Raw genomic sequence first — 20,201 nt, forward strand, 5'->3', positions numbered from 1 at the left:
AGTCATAATATATTTAATAAAGTCTTCAATTGGGTCTACTGTCTGTGACTGTCTGTGACTGACTGTCTGTGACCCACTTGCTGACGTTGAGGACCAACCTCACAGGAAGTGTTCAACTATAAGCCTCATCTAAGCATCGTCTGGTGTCCATCCTTCTCTTTCTCTCACTCCCCCCTTTTCTCTCGTCAAAATGTATTCTGCTCGGGAGGTTAATTATCTTCCTTCTTTTTTTGCTTTCTCTCTTTACTCCTCCTTTTTTTCTCATCTTGATAACAAAGCCGTGTTGAAGAAAACAGAAGCCTCTCATGCATGTTTCAGTGTTATTTGCCTCGAAGTGAGCATAGAAGTAGTTTAGCTCGTCTGGTAGGCTCATGTCAATGGGCAGTTATCCGCTGTGCTTCCCTTTGTAGTCTTTAATGGTTTGCCAAATCCAACGAGCGTCAGAGCCGGTGTAGGATGATTTTATCTTATTCCTGTTTTGAGGCTTTGCCTGTTTGATGGTTCGTCGGAGGGCATCAAATGTAATTATGAGGAGAATGGGGCAAACTCACAACTCACTTTGCTTTTAATACATAGCGGGGTCAACTATTACCTGTAAAATATAAGTAAGCCATGCTTGGCTGTCCTCATTTGGCCTCTTGAAAAAAGATATGTTTATAGTCATGGGTGTTCACTAACAATGATCTTCTAATCTATGAGTATCCTATACAAAAACAGTTAATGACTAAAACGTTTTGTGATTGAGAGCTCTGCATACCCTTTTGGGACTAACAAATCTATTTACCTTCTACCGCCTGGTAAGCTTTCTTATCATCTGTGTTTTCCTTGGAAGCAGGCTGGTAAAAGTGGCATCAGTGGTATTTACTGGAGTTCCACATTAAAGCCACTCATGCCAGATTCCCTCCAGTTGGACCCAGTTAGGCTGTCCTATGCCAAATGTTTTTCAGTGCTTTTCGAAACTAGTGAAATATGTTCCCTATGCAATGGAAACATTAAACAGATCTGCTGTGAACAGGATGTCAATGCAAACTCATTTGAGAGGCATAACTAAGAGGAATGAGGTATATGCCTATAAAGTATATACAGTACAGTGATGTATGACTATGACCTTATACAAACAATATACTGTGTTCTCTGATGGGATGTGTACAGCGCTGTTTTCCTTGCTCAGACTAGATGGACTATAGATGGACTATAGACTATGTACATAGAGACCTGGGCCAAGATACATCTGGAACCTTTAGAAGATCCCATAGCATCCACACACCTCGCTGGGTTAATAATTAGGTCACGGAACCTGAACGCCTGAACGCTTTGAGCAATTCAGCAAGGGTTCAGGGAGAGAGGTGTGAGGGAGGAGGGGAGAGGAGGAGGAGGAGGAGGGGGTAGATGAGTGAGGGAACATGCATGGTCACAAACAAAGCAAGTTTCATGAGGGAGGAGGTCTAGTGTTTGCGTTTTCTTGAGCTCTCTCTCCTCCTCTTCTTCTGGCTCCCCTCTCTCTCTCCCTCTCTCCCTGGGTTGGGGTGAACAGCAGGTGGCGCAGGCAGTGAGTGCAGCCTCAGCTGGACACGGGATTAGAAATCGGTGACACTCCACTGACTTCTGCACTGGAGCTTCACACTGGATGGACAACAAGCCCACCACGGAAAAGTAAGTGGTTTTCTCTGCTCTCCATCCCTGTGTGATATTGCAGCTGTTTTATGACTATTACAGAGTTGAAGAAAATAAATGGTCTCAGATATTAGAAGGGGAAGGTGCAAACTTGAATTGGGTGGGAGGTTTCAATCGATCAGGACCAGAGATTAATGGGATTTTTCCTCTGCTCATTGTCAGACTTAATTTCACTTCGATGGTGTTACAAATTAGACAGTTCAAGTTGTTATTTTTCAGATTTAAGATTGTGTAATAAATGGGGACATTCGGGAGTCCATTCTACAAAAGAAAATGAACATGTGTAGACTGGAGTGGATAAGCTGCCTGTTGCTTTTGGGGTTGATGGACCATTTGTACCTTCATGCCCAGTGAACAGAAAGTGATTTGTGATGTATCGTTTTTTTAATCCGCTCTTAATTTTTCCACACTAACCTACATGTCTGAACTGGTAGATTGACATCCTGTTTCCCTTGAGAGACAGGAAGCTGTCAAGTCTCATGTCTCACTAGCACCATGCATCTCTTCTTTTGTCCACAACAAAATAACCCCTCTTCAGTTTCTAGAGATAGATGCCCAGCTTGATTGCAATGGGGCCATTTGGGGAGCTTTTTGCCTGGTGCTTAAGCTTTTTTAGCTGGCTTATAAATGGGGTTTTATGACAAAAGCTGTATAATAACTCAAAATGGGGTCACCAGCCTTGCTTATAGACAGTGCAGATGGAGGATAAACGAATTACATATCAAGCTAATTAATACAGATAGAATGCCTCACATCATTCTGCCTCAGGCTATAAAAGTCTTGATAACAGGAGTTTTCATGTATGACTGTACTAAACGGCATAAAGTGTCAAATAAAATGTACCAGTATGTCTATCTTTGAATTATACAACTGTCTTTATACGGGAATTATATTAATCTTAGCTTTCCTAATGTGGGTCCTGTTGATTCTTGATCAGCCATCCATCTTGGTCCATATCAAAATAAAGTCCCCATGTCTAATCTAAGTGGGCTGGCATGTCTTTCTACACTTATCTGCCTTCTAGGGCCGCGAGTGCCATTTAATTGGCAATATGTTCCAAAACCATCACAGCAGTTTGAGGCTGAATTGTGAAAACATTAGATGATGTATTGCTCTAAGCGTCAAATCCTTCATTCTGCTGGAAGTCAAAGCAGACAGTCAAAGTTTGTTTGCCAAAGGATAATGGTAATATACTGCATGGTTGGGTTAGCAAGGCTTCCTGGGTGTTTCTCAAATGGCTCAGAGGCTATTCTCCCTGTGAGATGAATGAGATCCCTAGGTCTCATTTATCCAGTTTTCCTGTGCATACATGCTTCATGGCTGAGATATGGCTGTGAAAGCCGGCACTCAGGGGAGAGGAGGCAGCGTTAATATCGCAGAGGTTTTCCTTTTTGTAAATGAAAAGACTGAGGGTCTGAGTGTGAACGCATGCTAAAGGTCAAGGTTCCCTCTGCACTGACGGAAAACAGGCAACGGGAAGTGTCATGATATTATTTACACTGTAAAGGGGTTGCTGTGAATTGATCAGTAAGTTACAGGCAGCAAAGAAGCATGTAAGTTACTGTATTTCATATTGCACACACCACATACCAGTTAAATTGGTACAGCACTCTTACTAATAGGTGGAACAAATGTAGCCTCTTACAAGGCACACCTCAAAATATTTTAATGGGCCAGAAACAACAATACCATGCACCTAGTAGTGATTAAAAGGGTTTTGGCGCTCCAAAAAACAAAGTACAGGGATGGATTACAGTACCGTTCGAAATACAGCAATTCTTTCCCCTCTTACATCATTTTCTCACAATGCACCATAATTTACAATATGCTGCAGTAAAAGGTTTCATGGTATTTTCCTGTTGATAATATCCCAAAATGACCATGTAACTTAGTTTTCCTTTACAGTGTAGCTTAGACTATTATTTAGCTAAGACCAACGTGGGGAAATTAAAATTGGGATAATGTGCAAAACAGTCAGGGTTAGATTAGCGTTGTATTTTTGTAAATAACAGCTGGTGCGCGATATCTAAGGAAGTCTCAAGGTTTTGCTCGCCTGAGGTAGACTATCCCATGACAAGCTAGAGAGTTTTCATCTGTATTTTTCGTAGCTGTATTCTGCCATAAGCAAACAGGAAAACGCTCACCCAGAGGTGGCTCTCCTAGTGGCCGGGGACTTTAATGCAGGAAACATAAATCCGTCTCACCAAATTTCTATCAGCATGTTAAATGTGCAACTAGAGGGATAAAAACTCTGGACCATCTTTACTCCACACACAGGGACTCATACAAAGCTCTCCCTCGCCCTCCATTTGGCAAATCTGACCATAATTATATCCTCCTGATTCCTGCTTACAAGCAAAAATTAAAACAGGAAGCACCAGTGACGCGATCAATAAAAAAGTGGTCAGATGAAGCATATGCCAAGCTGCAGGACTGTTTTGCTAGCACAGGCTGGAATATGTTCTGGGATTCCTCCAATGGTATTGAGGAGTACACCACATCAGTCATTGGCTTCATCAATAAGTGCATCGATGATGTTGTCCCCACAGTGACTGTACGTACATACCCCAACCAGAAGCCATGGATTACAGGCAGAATCTGCACTGAGCTAAAGGCTGGAGCTGCTCCGCTCAAGGAGCGGGTCTCTAACCCAGAAGCTTATAAGAAATTCCGCTATGCCCTCCGACGAACCATCAAACAGGCAAAGCCTCAAAACAGGAATAAGATAAAATCATCCTACACCGGCTCTGACACTCGTTGGATTTGGCAAACCATTAAAGACTACAAAGGGAAGCACAGCGGAGAACTGCCCATTGACATGAGCCTACCAGTCGAGCTAAACTACTTCTATGCTCACTTCGAGGCAAATAACACTGAAACATGCATGAGAGCTCCAGCTGTTCCGGAAGACTGTGTGATCACTCTCTCCGCAGCCGGTGTGGGTAAGACCTTTAAACAGGTCAACATTCACGAGGCCACAGGGCCAGACGGATTACCAGGACGTGTACTGCGAGCATCCGCTGACCAACTGGCAAGTATCTTCACTGACATTTTCCACCTCTCCCTGTCCGAGTCTGTAATACCAACATGTTTTAAGCAGACCACCATAGTTCCTGTGCCCAAGAACACTAAGGTAGCCTGCCTAAATGACTACCGGACTACACGTCTGTAGCCATGACATGCTTTGAAAGGCTGCTTAGAAAGGCATTATCCCAGAAACCCTAGACCCACTCCAATTTGCATACTGCACCAATAGATCCACAGATGATAATGCAATCTCTATTGCACTCCACACTACCCTTTCCACCCTGAACAAAAGGAACACCTATGTGAGAATGCTATTCATTGACTACAGCTCAGCGTTCAACACCATGGTGCCCTCAAGCTCATCAATAAGCTAAGGACCCTGGTACTAAACACCTCCCTCTGCAACTGGATCCTGGGCTTCTTGACAGACCGGCCCCAGGTGGTAAGGGTAGGGAACAACATATCTGCCACGCTGATCCTCGACACAGAGGCCCCTCAGGGGTGCGTGCTCAGTCCCCTCCTGTACTCCCTGTTTACTCATGACTGCACAGCCAGGAACGACTCCAACACCATCATTAAGTTTGCCGATGACACAACAGGGGTAGGCCTGATCACCGACAACGACGAGACAACCTATAGGGAGGTCAGAGACCTGGCCGTGTGGAGCCAGGAAAACAACCTCTCCCTCAACTTGATCAAGACAAAAGAGATGATTGTGGACTACAGGAAAAAGAGGGCCAAGCACGCCCCCATTCTCATCGACGGGGCTGTAGTTGAGCAGGTTGAGAGCTTCAAGTTCCTTGGTGTCCACATCACTAACAAACTAACATGGTCCAAGCACACCAAGACAGTTGTGAAGAGGGCACGACAAAACCTATTCCCCCTCAGGAGACAGAAAAGATTTGGCATGGGTCCTCAGATCCTCAAAAGGTTCTACAGCTGCACCATCGAGAGCATCCTGACTGGTTGCATCCCTGCCTGGTATGGCAACTGCTCGTCCTCTGACCACAAGGCACTACAGAGGGTAGTGCGTACGGCCCAGTACATCACTGTGGCAAAGCTTCTTGCCATCCAGGCCCTCTATAGCATGCGGTGTCAGATAAAGGCCCTAAATATTGTCAAAGACTCCAGCCACCCTGGTCATAAACTGTTCTCTCTGCTACTGCACGGCACGTGGTACCGGAGCACCAAGTCTAGATCCAAGATGCTTCTAAACAGCTTTTTCCCCCAAGCCATAAGACTCCTGAACATCTAATTAAATGGCTTCCAAGACTATTTGCATTTGCCCCCCCCCCTCTTTTACACCACTGCTACTCTCTATTGTTATTATCTATGCATAATCACTTTAATAACTCTACCTACATGTACATATTATCTCAATTACCTCGACTAACCGGTGCCCCCACACATTGACTCTGTACCTGTACCCCCCTGTATATAGTCTCGCTATTGTTATTTTACTGCTGTTCTTTAATGACTTGTTCCTTTTACTTCTTATTCTTATTTGATCATGTTTTTTTGTGTTTTTTTTAAACTGCATTGTTGGTTAGGGGCTCGTAAGTAAGCATTTCACTGTAAGGTTGTATTCGGCGCATGTGACTAATAAAATTGTGTTTGATTTTGATTTGAGATTGATCTAATCTAGACTCTAAATAAATTACTGTACATGATCTGTTATCAATAATAAAACTAAGCAAATGTAAAGTGAAGAAAAAACAGCGACTGGAAAAGGCTGCAACAAACACTCAAAGTGGACAGTTTAATCTCAATCTCAATCTCTTACTTACATTTGTGGCTGCTTTGCGTGATGTATTGTTGTCTCTACCTTCTTGCCCTTTGTGCTGTTGTCTGTGTCCAATAATGTTTGTACCCTGTTTTGTGCTGCTACTGTACCCTGTTGTTCTGCTGCCATGTTTTGTTGCTACCATGTTGTTGTCATGTTGTGTTGCTCCCATGCTGTTTTGTCATGTGTTGCTGCCATGCTATGTTGTTGTCTTAGGTCTCTCTTTATGTAGTGTTGTCTCTCTTGTCGTGGTGTGCGTTTTGTCCAATATTTTAATTTTTAATCCCAGCCCCTGTCCCCGCAGGAGGCCTTTTGCCTTTTGGTAGGCCGTCATTGTAAATAAGAATTTGTTTTTAACTGACTTGCCTAGTTAAATAAAGGTTACGTGAATAAAACATTGATTGAACATTGATTTATGAAATGTCTTTACTGTGTCACTGTTTAGGAATATAAACATATCATCTCACGGATGAATGATATTTGTTTATCAAGAATATAACAAGGGCTGTCTCTTACTTGTATAGAAATCATGTGCCCTGCTCTAGCCAAAACACCAGATTTAGAATGGTTTTGTTCAATGTTAATTAGCTTCAAATCTATTTTCCCACCATCCCACCAATTAATAAAAATTAAGTCTGGAGCAGGCTGAGCTAGGATTGGCTGAAGATTTCAAAGCAGCTGGTTTTCAATGAATCTGTTTAAGCCTGAGAATGTGCATTTTAATGTCCTTTGGTAACCACCAACGAACTTCGTCTCGTCTCGGAATTAGTAGAGACAAACTGTTGAGTTCAACCATCATATATGATTGATTGCTGTGTATACAGTTCGATACCAGTAAATAATTTTTTACCTGAGATGAAACCTCTGGTCCTTTAGAGTTTGATATGTGCTCAGTCACTAGACAGACAACCAGACATATGTCATTTGACCAAAGGCTGCTGAGCACATAATCCTTCTTTCATGTAATGACTTTCTTCTTCTGTCTTCTCCACAGCTCAGGTGTCACAGCAATAGCGTCACAGGCTGAGGTTGGGTGAATAAACATGCACATGGACTGGATGAGAAAATCCAGCACTGGAATCAGAACGTGTGAAAAACAAACGGCTCAAAAAAAGAGAAAGAAGCAAAGTCCCTAAGTACATGTTGGTCCTTAGGTTGAACCACATGGATCATGTAAGCCCTTAGGTTGAACCACTTGGATCATGTAAGCCCTTAGGTTGAACCACATGGATCATGTAAGCCCGTAGGTTGGACCACATGGATCATGTAAGCCCTTAGGTTGAACCACATGGATCATATAAGCCCTTAGATTGAACCACATGGATCATGTAAGCCCTTAGGTTGAACCACATGGATCATGTAAGCCCTTAGGTTGAACCACATGGATCATGTAAGCTCTTAGGTTGAACCACATGGATCATGTAAGCTCTTAGGTTGAACCATTTGGATCATGTAAGCCCTTAGGTTGAACCACATGGATAATGTAAGCTCTTAGGTTGAACCACTTGGATCATGTAAGCCCTTAGGTTGAACCACTTGGATCATGTAAGCCCTTAGGTTGGACCACATAGATCATGTAAGCCCTTAGGTTGGACCACATGGATCATGTAAGCCCTTAGGTTGGACCACATGGATAATGTAAGCTCTTAGGTTGAACCACATGGATCATGTAAGCCCTTAGGTTGAACCACTTGGATCATGTAAGCCCTTAGGTTGAACCACATGGATCATGTAAGCCCTTAGGTTGAACCACTTGGATCATGTAAGCCCTTAGGTTGAACCACATGGATCATGTAAGCCCTTAGGTTGAACCACTTGGATCATGCAAGCCCTTAGGTTGGATCACATGGATAATGTAAGCCCTTAGGTTGGACCACATGGATAATGTAAGCCCTAGCAGCCTCTGCCGATAAGAAGGGGTGATATCAAAACATGGAGGTGCTGCTCTGTGTCTGTACCCTCTGTCATCTATTGCTAGGCAAACCTTGATATAAACATGGGGTCAGATAACCCTTAAACTATTTCTATATTATAAGAACTGACTTCTGTCAGCATGCAAATGGAGCATAGATGAGAGAACCTTTTGAGACAGAGAATCGGGCACTGACACGATTGAAATATGTAGGCTATATGACCTATGATTCAAGACCTTCAAAGCAAAGACACAGGCAGTATGGAAGTGCAGACCACCTATCTGGTTCAGGCATATGTCAATGGTACGGAGCAACTAAACACCTCATACGACTACAACGTCACGGACGCGTCTGAGAACCCAAACACCTATCAGTTCTACACCATCGGCCTCTTCCTCTCCTGCCTCTACACCATCCTCCTCTTTCCCATCGGCTTCATTGGGAATATACTCATCCTGGTGGTCAACCTCAACCACAGGGAGAAGATGACCATCCCGGACCTCTACTTTGTAAACCTGGCGGTCGCAGACCTCATCCTTGTGGCAGACTCCCTCATCGAGGTCTTCAACCTCAATGAGAAGTACTATGAGTACGCTGTTCTGTGTACCTTCATGTCCTTATTCCTGCAGGTCAATATGTACAGCAGCATCTTTTTCCTGACATGGATGAGCTTTGATCGCTACGTGGCTCTGGCCAGCTCCATGAGCAGTAGTCCTCTGAGGACCATGCAGCACGCCAAGCTCAGCTGCAGCCTCATCTGGATGGCCTCCATCCTGGCTACGCTGCTCCCCTTCACCATCGTCCAGACCCAGCACCGCGGCGAGGTGCACTTCTGCTTCGCCAACGTCTTTGAGATCCAGTGGTTAGAGGTGACCATCGGCTTCCTGGTGCCCTTCTCCGTCATCGGCCTGTGCTACTCGCTGATCGTGCGTATCTTGATGCGGGCGCAGAAGCACCGGGGACTGTGGCCTCGCAGACAGAAGGCCCTGAGGATGATCGGGGTGGTGGTGCTGGTGTTCTTCATCTGCTGGCTGCCTGAGAACATCTTCATTAGCATCCAGCTGCTGCATGGCACGGACGACCCGGCCCAGCGCAGCACCTTCAGCGGCCACCTGTGGCACGACTACCCGCTGACGGGCCACATCGTCAACCTGGCCGCCTTCTCCAACAGCTGCCTCAACCCCATCATCTACAGCTTCCTGGGGGAGACCTTCAGGGACAAGCTAAGACTCTTCATCAAGCAGAAGGCCAGCTGGTCCGTGCTCTACCGCTTCTGCCACCACACCCTAGATTTACACATACCTGTGAGGAGTGAGGTGTCGGAGGTGTGATGCTGCAGGATCAGCAACATCTTTGTATGAAAGGTTAGGATGTAACAGAAGTCCAGGGGGGAGGAAGAGCTATGTGCTGCTGTGTCTACCGAGCAGGATTCTAGGAATTGTTTTCATGACACACTCAAGGCTTCCAGAATTCAGCTTCTTATAAGTGGTAGAGATACCATGGAGGAAAACTGAAACTGACCATGAGGCAGCCATTTTGTCTCCTGTAAGCGCGGGTGGAGAACACACTGTGTATCTTCATTAGATATAAATAATGATATTAGGGTAATAAATAAACATTTGGAAAATGGAGAAGGCAAATTGATGAAAATACCAGGTTTGGTGTTCTTTCAATGTCTTCTCTTCGCTTATCAAAAGACAAAGTCATTATTCTAATGTAACAAAGCTATACCTGTCATGAAACCGCAACAATCTACTCAGAGAAATGGCAGTGTGGGAACAAATTAAAACAGACACATCAAAGGGACCAGTGACTTGCTTCTCCTTGACCCTAAGTGTGGTTATTGTAACACGGTATACTGCTCAGAACTGTTTGGGTAACCCATAAGACTGCTAGACACACCTGTTGTCGGAGCGTTTTTTATGTACTGACAATTCACTGTATTGTAAGTAGATGTCCTTTTCTTTGTTTGCCTGTGCAAAGCAATTGACCACTAACACCACTTTTATTTAAATAAATAAAATAAACATTTGTTTTTTAGGAAGCTGTTGAGAAGCTCTTTGCTGACTTAGTACTGACAACATTAAGTGTATTACAACAAGTGGAAGTAAAAGACAGGATATGCCTTCCACAAATCTAAACAAATCATTTTTCTACATATGAAAACAAATTGTAGGTGGTGACCTGCTGCATATGCCCAGATGTCAGAAAAAGCTTCGTTGCCTTTGATTTTCTCCTACGTTTACAGAAGTCATTTGAAATGTTTTTAACAAAAATATTCTTCAAATCAAGGTAGATAGCAAAGGAAACATGAATGCTCATTTTCCTCAAGCATACACAAACAGTTGTGTGCCAGAGCCTTCAGCATTTGAAAAACGCTAAATATATCTAGTTAAGACCGATACTCATTCTAAAGACGGATGTTATCCACAGTATTATGACCCTAGTTGTCAACTCCTGTTTGCCTGAGGCAGAAACAAGGAGGCAGGTGTTTCTCTGAGCGGAGGAGATGGACTATATGTAAACACATTACTCAATGAAGATGACAGAGACGCTGCTATCATCTCTTGTGTTTACTCTCAGTCTCCAACAGTTTCAGTCATTCTAAAACTACAGTGAGCAGGGACAGATTAATTTACCAAATGCTTGTTTATTTACCAAATACTATTTTGGGTAAGGGATGAGGGTAAGGGTTAATATCCATTTAAGCATCCTTTTCTGTCTTGCTAATCTGTCTGTGAAATAAGGCTGAATAAAGACCAGATCTTTTAGTTCTTGTTACAGTTGAGAGTATGTACAGTGGGCTACTGTAAGGAGTCTCACCTGCTCCTGTTTTGCTAGAAAAATCTCCTCAATTACAGGAACCCGGCAAAAGGACTGCTCCCCTCAACTATTGATCTCATTCACTGTAAACACAAACATTCTGCAGAAATACACCAATCTTTGTAAGTTTATGCCATGACCCTGTTAACCCTTATTGAACTCTAAGACCCTCGCCTCAGTCATTACCGTGTCTGAAATCCTTACTGTGCATTACGGTGCGTTCTGAGAAAAGTATCCATTTTCCATGAATGTAAAAGGAACTGAGAGAAAAACAAACAAATACAGTGGATTCCAGTAATTGCAGTTCCCAGCAGTTAGGTTTTTGTGCTATTTGTTTGTGTTTGTGAATTACTCCTAGGTTACTCAAACTGTAACAATCCATTCTATCTCTAATTTGAATCTGGGGAAATGATGGATTAGTACATGTGTCAGATATCGTTTGACTAATAGGCCTACTTACTGAAACCACAACAGAAGAGGCATGGTATTTTTTTTTTATAGACATCATAAAATATCTTATAGAATCTGCCAACAAGCCCTTCTATGTGCGCCTGAATTCCCACGCGTGAACCACCCATAACAAGCAAACTAATTCATATCAAGATATCAATAATAGCATAGTCTGGGTGCTGCTTCCAAGGCATTTCCTTTCCACCAACATGTACACATCGATAACCTCGAGATTTGAGATGTCGACGTTTGGAACCAGTTCAGCTCATCATTGGAATATGTGCTTGGTAGTAGAGTAGTGTGAGGATTTGTAGAGAAATAACTTTGATTCGTAGTTTAGCAATAGCAAAACACACGCACAGTGTGTAAATGCCATTGCTAGTCATAGGCAATTTGAGGTTATGTACTTCAGGATTATGCAACAGGCGGGCCACGCAAACAGGATGGCAGTGGCTCATTTGGGTGCCACCACTTTGTAACATTTATGGCCTAAACCCATGTGCGTTGCACATTGATTTTCTTTTAGAGTGTCTGGCTAAAAAAAACAGGGCATCAAAAGCTGGGTTCCTAGTTGGAAGTAGACAGACTATCATGATCAACTTGTTTCTTACCTTGTAATAAATACTAACAATACACACTATCAAAGGAGAAATAAGGAGTAGTAATTAACAAACGATTCCTAATAATTACAAGGCAAATAAATACTGGCTACTAAGCAACACAAGAGGAGGTGAAAAACCTTTGGACAGTGCCATAAACGTATTCATTGAGGCTCCAAATCATCTGACGTAAATCCAGTTTACAGCCTCTGTGTATATCATTGTCAGATAGAGCAAGTCAATAAACAGTTAAATGCATCAGGTTGAATCTGACATGGCTAAAAGTGATCTATCTTTTTTATAACTATCCCATATTACTGTGAATTGCACCCTCTATCCTAAACAACATTTTGGGATGAATATTCTCAAAGCCACAAGCAAAAAACTACTTCGGTGTCATTCCAGAGAGCAAATAGGTTCCCATTGAGAAATGGTTTCAAGGATGATACAGGGCACGCCTGCATGTACTGTAGTCGGATCCTGTGGTTTAATTATTGTTCCTGTGGGTGTTGCTGAGACAACCTCCCTGTGGGTCTGTTACAGTAATGCCAGTGAGAGTTCAGTAAGTTACATTGTGTGTGAATGGGAAAGTGTGCTGCTGGGCTGGATGGCCAGCCTGTGGCTGTGGTAAGGCTGGGCTGTATTTGTGGATGGAGCTGCTCAGCGGGAGATGGCGGCTTGGCGTAGTCTGGGAAAAGCATGAGCCCAAACCACAAACTGTTTTTCCAGCTGTGATAATCCAGGCAGCCTGGGAAATCAGCTCAGAGCATTGTTTGAATAATTGTTTGTAGGGGGTCTTTCGTGAAAATGTCAAACTTCTTGTGGTACATGATACAAAGATCTGTCCTTTTCACACAAAACATGTCATATCCTTTCAGTGTACCTCATCTCTTTTGGGTGAAATAGCATGTTAAATTGCTTGAACATGAGAACATACAGGAGATACTCTCTGTGTACACTTGTGAACCACATATAGCAGAATGCTCCGAAAATCCTAGAACGGGGCTGGGTATGGGTTGGGTATACAATGTTTGGATGAGATTTAGTAATAAAATAAAGATCCCTGTGAGAATGACCTGAGGATGCGACTATCAAGGAAGCCGACAGAAGGGACCAAGACAGGAAGATGAGTGAGTGATAACGCAAAGATGACTGACAAGTTCATTAATATTCAGAAGCGGTGGCCAGTCGGACAAAACCAAAAGCACCCCAGGTCACCCATCCCCTGGGGTGAGGCAGAGCTGGACCCGTCCGGCACACGTGTGGTGTACACAGACACACACACACAGGGAGATATAGACTGTGAGAAGAGTTTGACAGGGGACTGTGTGCGCAGCTGTCGGGTCGAGTAGGGGTCAGAGTTGGATGTGACTGACGTCATAGAAAGCAGAAATGGTGTGACTTTTTCCTTTGATTTCTCTTCCGCATTTTTTCTCTTTGAATGAGGTTTGACCCTTGAGCATGCTTGGGCAGTATAACTTGACTTTTAAAGATGACCAGAGTAATACACACTGACATTCTATTGCAAATTGAAGAAAGGTGAAACACATTCACCACAGCCAGTGTTGGGAAACTACTCCAAAAATACAGTTTACCAAGCTGCCAATTGCTTCACACAAGAAGTTAAGCTACACTAAAGCAAAATTAAGAAAAATATATTTTACTTAACTAAAGTTACATTGAAAACTTAAATTACAAATTGAACTACATGGAGTTCACTACTCCCCAACACTGACCACTCCAAGGAGTGAGAGAAGGCTGCTGCCATGTCAAAGTAATTAAGACTGGATAGGGCTCATGTATAATTGTATGACAATGCACGCTGTGGCGCTAGGTAGATGAATAATGGATCTGACTCATAATTGCATTTGTAAATTAAAATTATTCACAGAAAAACGAGAGGTGAAAAAGAAAGGTTGCATTCTGGGTGATAGAAGGGGCGAAGGATGATTTTTGCACGTATGCTGAGATACACAAGCGTGCATTCAAGCAAATGATTAGCTGATTTTGAGACAAGTTCAATTTAGACAGCAAGCATACATAAAATGAAGAGGGCACGTGGTGACGAAGTTGATGTACCTTATCTGAAGCTGAGCGAAAGCTAAATGTGTTTTCCCCCTTGCCTAGCAGCACCCCTGTTCTACGTATAGATTTGACCTGCTACAACATCTGCTCACACACCAATACGTACACACACACACACACACACACACACACACACACACACACACACACACACACACACACACACACACACACACACACACACACAGGAGATATAGTAAACATGGTTATGGATATGATATGGGCTTCATCTCCATCTTCAGTTCTATTTGTCTATATTATGCAACGTGATGAATCCCTGGATAAAGCAAGGTCAGATAATACTACTCTTCCCTCTAGTGGCATACTAACCAAGCACTATACTCTCTCTCTCTCTCTTTCTCTCTCTCACTCAAACATGCATGCACACACACACACACACACACACACACACACACACACACACACACACACACACACACACACACACACACACACACACACACACACACACACACACACACACACACACACTACAATCGATAGAACATCCTGCGTCACTTTACTTGGACTAAGAAAATGCACTTTATGACACTGTTAAGTAGCATCATGACCATCCTGTGTCACTTTACTTGGACTAAGAAAATACACTTTATGACACCGTCAAGAAGCATTATGACCATCCTGTGTCACTTTACTTGGACTAAGAAAATACACTTTATGACACCGTCAAGAAGCATTATGACCATCCTGTGTCACTTTACTTGGACTAAGAAAATACACTTTATGACACTGTTAAGTAGCATCATGACCATCCTGTGTCACTTTACTTGGACTAAGAAAATACACTTTATGACACTGTCAAGAAGCATTATGACCATCCTGTGTCACTTTACTTGGACTAAGAAAATACACTTTATGACACTGTTAAGTAGCATCATGACCATCCTGTGTCACTTTACTTGGACTAAGAAAATACACTTTATGACACCGTCAAGAAGCAATTATGACCATCCTGTGTCACTTTACTTGGACTAAGAAAATACACTTTATGACAACGTCAAGAAGCATTATGACCATCCTGTGTCAAAAAGAAAATACACTTTATGACACTGTTAAGTAGCATCATGACCATCCTGTGTCACTTTACTTGGACTAAGAAAATACACTTTATGACACTGTTAAGTAGCATTATGACCATCCTGTGTCACTTTACTTGGACTAAGAAAATACACTTTATGACACTGTTAAGTAGCATTATGACCATCATAATTATATAATCCAGCAGTGGTGAAAAAATTACTCAATTGACATACTTGAGTAAAATTAAAGATGCCTTAATAAAACAAAAGTCCCCCAGTAAAATACTACTTGAGTAAAAGTCAAAAATAGTATAGTGGTGGAAAAAGTACAACATTGTCATACTGGAGTAAAAGTACCAAGTAAAAGTAAATGCTATACTTCAAAATCCTCATATTACAGTTTTTTTCGATTGCTAAACGACAGTGGACACAACTGGAGTCACATGTGCAAAACTCTAACTACAGTCTGCACAGCAGCAGTTCATGTGGACCAAACTCTAGTTCGTTTTTCATTGCTTGAACACAGTTTTCAAAACTCTACACACTTATCCCATGACTTTAACCACAACCTGCACAACACTGTGGATTTACAGCACTTTGTTCAAATGCTAACACACTGCTGTCAAAACTGTGAACCACACATTCAAAACGGAATAGATTTCAGCCTTGTGCCTTTCAAACACTGCTGAATGCAATTTCAGCTGAAAGGCTAAGCAGGTGTCTTGTTTTAGACTTGTTAGTGAACACACACACATATTACAGTATATATAGGTAGAGCTCAGAAAGACTCATTTTGGAAATGGAACAAGGAAGATGGGTTCGTGGAGGGAGAGGGCGGATGCGTGGAGGAAGACAAAGAAGACAAAGAGCTGTTATTTCAGATGAAATAAGGGCTACACTTATAGACCATGTCGTGAACCATGGTCTCTCATTGAGAGAGGCAGGGTTGAGGGTGCAACCCAATCTGCAAAGATCCACAGTGGCATCTGTAATGCATTTTCCATCATGCAAACAGGTGAGAGTTACATCCTTACCGTAAATGAAAACATTACAGGAATCTATTTTGTATTGCAATTATAGAATATTTACACAGATATACATTACATTAAGTTTGACTGTAAAATATATTTTTACAACAGGACAAAGGCTGCCCCCAACAGGGGGAAGAGGAAAAATATTTTCAGATGCGCAGGAAAATGCTATTGTTGACATGGTTGTTGTCAACAATGCAATAAAACTGTGGGAGATTCAAGATAGAGTGCTAGCTGATAATGATATATTTGAAAATGTTAATTCTGTCAGCACAACAACTATTGCTCGAGTCCTAAAGAAACACCAAGTTACAATGAAACAGTTATACACTGTACTGTTCGAGAGAAACAGTGAACGGGTAAAAGAGCAAAGATACCAATATGTCCAGGTAAGACGTCTGAGGTTACGTACACAGCTATACAAAATATTTACAGTAAAAAAAAACACTAGCATTTCTACAGTAAAACTGTGCACTTACTGTTTTTCAGAGAGTAATGGAGGTGGAAGCACTGGAAAGACCACATTCATTTGTATTTATCGATGAAGCTGGATTTAAACTTGCCAAAACACGCGCAGAGGAAGGAATGTTATAGGTCAAAGGGCCACTGTGGAGGTTCCAGGCCAAAGGGGGAAATATCACCATGTGTGCTGCAATGGCCAATGATGGTTTGCTTCTCAACACACCACTCATTGGCCCATACAACACAGAAAGGCTTATAGCTTTCCTAGAACAGCTCTATGCTCAGCTAGTGTCAGCAGAACAGGGGAGCCAGTAAGAAACCCCAAGTTTTTGTCATAGTTTGCGATAACGTTGCTTTTCACCACTCTGCAGCTGTCACAGATTGGTTTGCAGCACATCACAGATTTATGGTTTTGTACCTGCCTGCATATTCACCCTTCCTCAACCCAATAGAGGAGTTTTCTCTGCCTGGAGGTGGAAAGTGTTTGGTCACCACCCACATGACCAAATGTCTCTTTTGGAAGCCATGCGTGCAGGATGTGAGGACACGAGTCCAGAGGACTGCCAGGGATGGATAAGGCACTCCAGAAGGTTCTTCCCCAGGTGCATGGCAAGAGAAAACATTAGATGTGATGTTGAAGAAAACCTGTGGCCTGATGCTAGAGAGAGGCAGGATTAGCCCCTCAATTATTTGTTTGAATTACAGTATGTACTTTTAGTTTCTACCTTTTTTTTCTCATTACTGTAATTCCGTAAATTACTACAGACTATTGAAGCAAACGGCTAATTTTCATTTACCTTAAAGAATTGTTATGTTCTAAAATTTTAATAAATCATGTGAAATAATGTCACTCTTTTCTTTGAAGAAAATATTACTTTGTATGAAGTCACTGAAATTGTTCAAACTCTAAAGATGAAAAGTTTGTATTTTCTGTATTGGTGTTTGATGCTAGTGTTTTTACTCTCAGTGTGTTCTGAGTGACAGTGTGTGTTATCTCAGTGAAGGTTGTGCATAGTGTTTGGCTGCACTGAGCGTGTTTTGAGCCATGTGTTAAGAGTTGTGTTGCTTGGAATGAGTTTTGCAGGTGATGTGAACTGTTTAGCTCAGGTGACTGTTGGTAGTGCAGACTGTAGTTAGAGTTTTGCACATGTGACTCCAGTTGTGCCCACTGTCGTTTATCAATCGAAAAAAACTGTAAGCAAACCAGATGGCACTCTTTTTTTCTGGACAGACAGGGACACATTCCAACACTCAGACATAATTTACAAATGCAGTATTTGTGTTTAATGAGTCAGCCAGATCAGAGGCAGAAAGTATGACAAAGTGTTATATTGATAGGTGTGTGAATTGGACCATAACTCTGTCCCGATAAGCATTCAAAATTATCTAGTAGTTTTGGGTGTCAGGGAAAATGTATGGAGTAAAAAGTACATATTGTCTTTAGGAATGTAGTGGAGTAAAAGTAAAAGTTATCAAAAATAAAAATAGTACAGATATCACAATAAAACGACTTAAGTAGTACTTTTTTGCCTAAGTACTTTACACCTCTGTAAGCCAGATAGGCCTATCACGTACATGCCCTTATGCCAATCATCAGTCAAAAAGAGGGTGTCTTGTCCTGCTCTTGAAATCTGCTTCTGCATTCATCGCAGTCATCTGAAACAGAGCATTGGGGTAGGTGCATGTCTGACATCAATGAGTGCGCAATTACAGAAATAATTGAATTGATTAGGTTTCCCTCTCCAAAATTACAATTGAATGTAGGCCCTACACATACAACAAGTGAGCAAATTTTACAGCAGATGGTGTTAACAAACTGTAGCATATCCTACCTGTGTTGAGTTTCAACCAAAGCACATAATGCCTAGTTGTGCGTGCTGTTGAGTTGTAGCCGCATGAGAGAAAAACGAGACCATTCACATGTAGTGCAGTTTCGCGGTGCCCCCTGCAAGGGAAGAGAGAAGAATGTGCAGCTGTATAGGTATTCTCATGAGAATTCTAGCATGTAAATCTTGTTTGGGCAAACTCAACTTTTTTGGGGTTGATGCATGCCAGCAAAGCCACTACACTACACAACACAACAGTAAACAATACATTAATTGCACTATAACAATAATGATAATTGCACTATTATGACAAACAGTGCCCACAAACTGTTTGGGCCTACATAAAGTTGTTCCAACAGCAGAGCTTTCTTTTCAGCACCATGGAGTGAGCCCTTACCACTGCTACAACTGGCTATCAGCGGGCCTTGTTTGGAAGCAAAACCGTTCATTCAGCCTCATTTAATGCCTTTTTAAAAACATAGCTTATATGACTGACTTTCTTAAATAAATGTGGTTTCTACTGACAATTGAGATGTACAAACTATGGCATAAGGGAATGATGAGCGAATTATAGGCAAACCATCATTTCGATTAATACATTAATGAGTGAGCTAAGACGGACATAGTCAAGATAACAATTTGTTCAGCACTTTTGAAGTGTACAGTAACAGAATCCAGGGCCGTTCTCACAGTATTCTCCCTGTACACCAAGTCAGAACTGTAGGATAAATAAAGGGGACAAATGATCAGACAAGGAAAGCTCTTAGAATATTCTATGATGACATTTCTTTAAAACAGGCTATAGGCTACATGTGCACCACCAAGTCAGAACAGTAGGCTAAGTTATGAGGGGAAAAGGGACCAAATTATTAGGGCAAGGCACAAGGGCTACTAACAGCTTACTACACAACATACACTTTGTATTACTTTCTTAACTACAGTATACATATCTCCCTGGCATATTGCATAATTTATGCAGCAGCATACAAGACATTTTTGGACTCACCATTGTGCTGTGCTCACTTGAACAGGAAGGTTGCATGGTGGTCCTTCTTGTAGGCAAATTCTGTCATCAAACTTTGTCATCAAAGACTGGCATTCTCTGGATTTATGGTGCTTTCAAGACAACTGGAAACTGTGAAAAGAACAAGGTCAAATCATGACGTTTGTGATCTTCAGTTCGGAGCTTTAGAAAGAGGCCTGTTCAAAACGTATTTTCCCAGTCGGAGTTCCCAGTTGTCTTGAACTCACTTAAGTCTGAGATTTCCCAGTTCCGAGTTTCCAGTTGTTTCGAACGCAGCAGAAGTCATGCTGGATGGACAGCATGGCCAATGTATTCAACCTTTTCTGGCACATGGTATTGCGTGTGAATGTTTATTATTTTAAGCTTGGAAAAGAGACCCTTAAACCCAGACTTAGACCACACACCCTCTCCACCGAATAGCAGGAAAAGCAAAATAGTGATTGCTTTGCAAGGCTTGCAGTTAT

General features: G+C 42.1%; 1 protein-coding gene across 1 annotated transcript; it reads left to right on the forward strand.

Moving 5' to 3' along the window:
• Positions 1-1,438: 1,438 nt before the first annotated feature.
• Positions 1,439-10,203, forward strand: LOC112246024 (G-protein coupled estrogen receptor 1). Its single transcript, XM_024414286.2, has 2 exons — positions 1,439-1,653; positions 7,479-10,203. The coding sequence occupies exon 2, from the start codon at positions 8,622-8,624 to the stop codon at positions 9,726-9,728; it is 1,107 nt and encodes a 368-aa protein (XP_024270054.1). The 5' UTR covers positions 1,439-1,653; positions 7,479-8,621; the 3' UTR covers positions 9,729-10,203.
• Positions 10,204-20,201: the final 9,998 nt, after the last annotated feature.

Source organism: Oncorhynchus tshawytscha, linkage group LG09, assembly GCF_018296145.1.
Source record: "Oncorhynchus tshawytscha isolate Ot180627B linkage group LG09, Otsh_v2.0, whole genome shotgun sequence".
Lineage (NCBI taxonomy): Eukaryota > Metazoa > Chordata > Actinopteri > Salmoniformes > Salmonidae > Oncorhynchus > Oncorhynchus tshawytscha.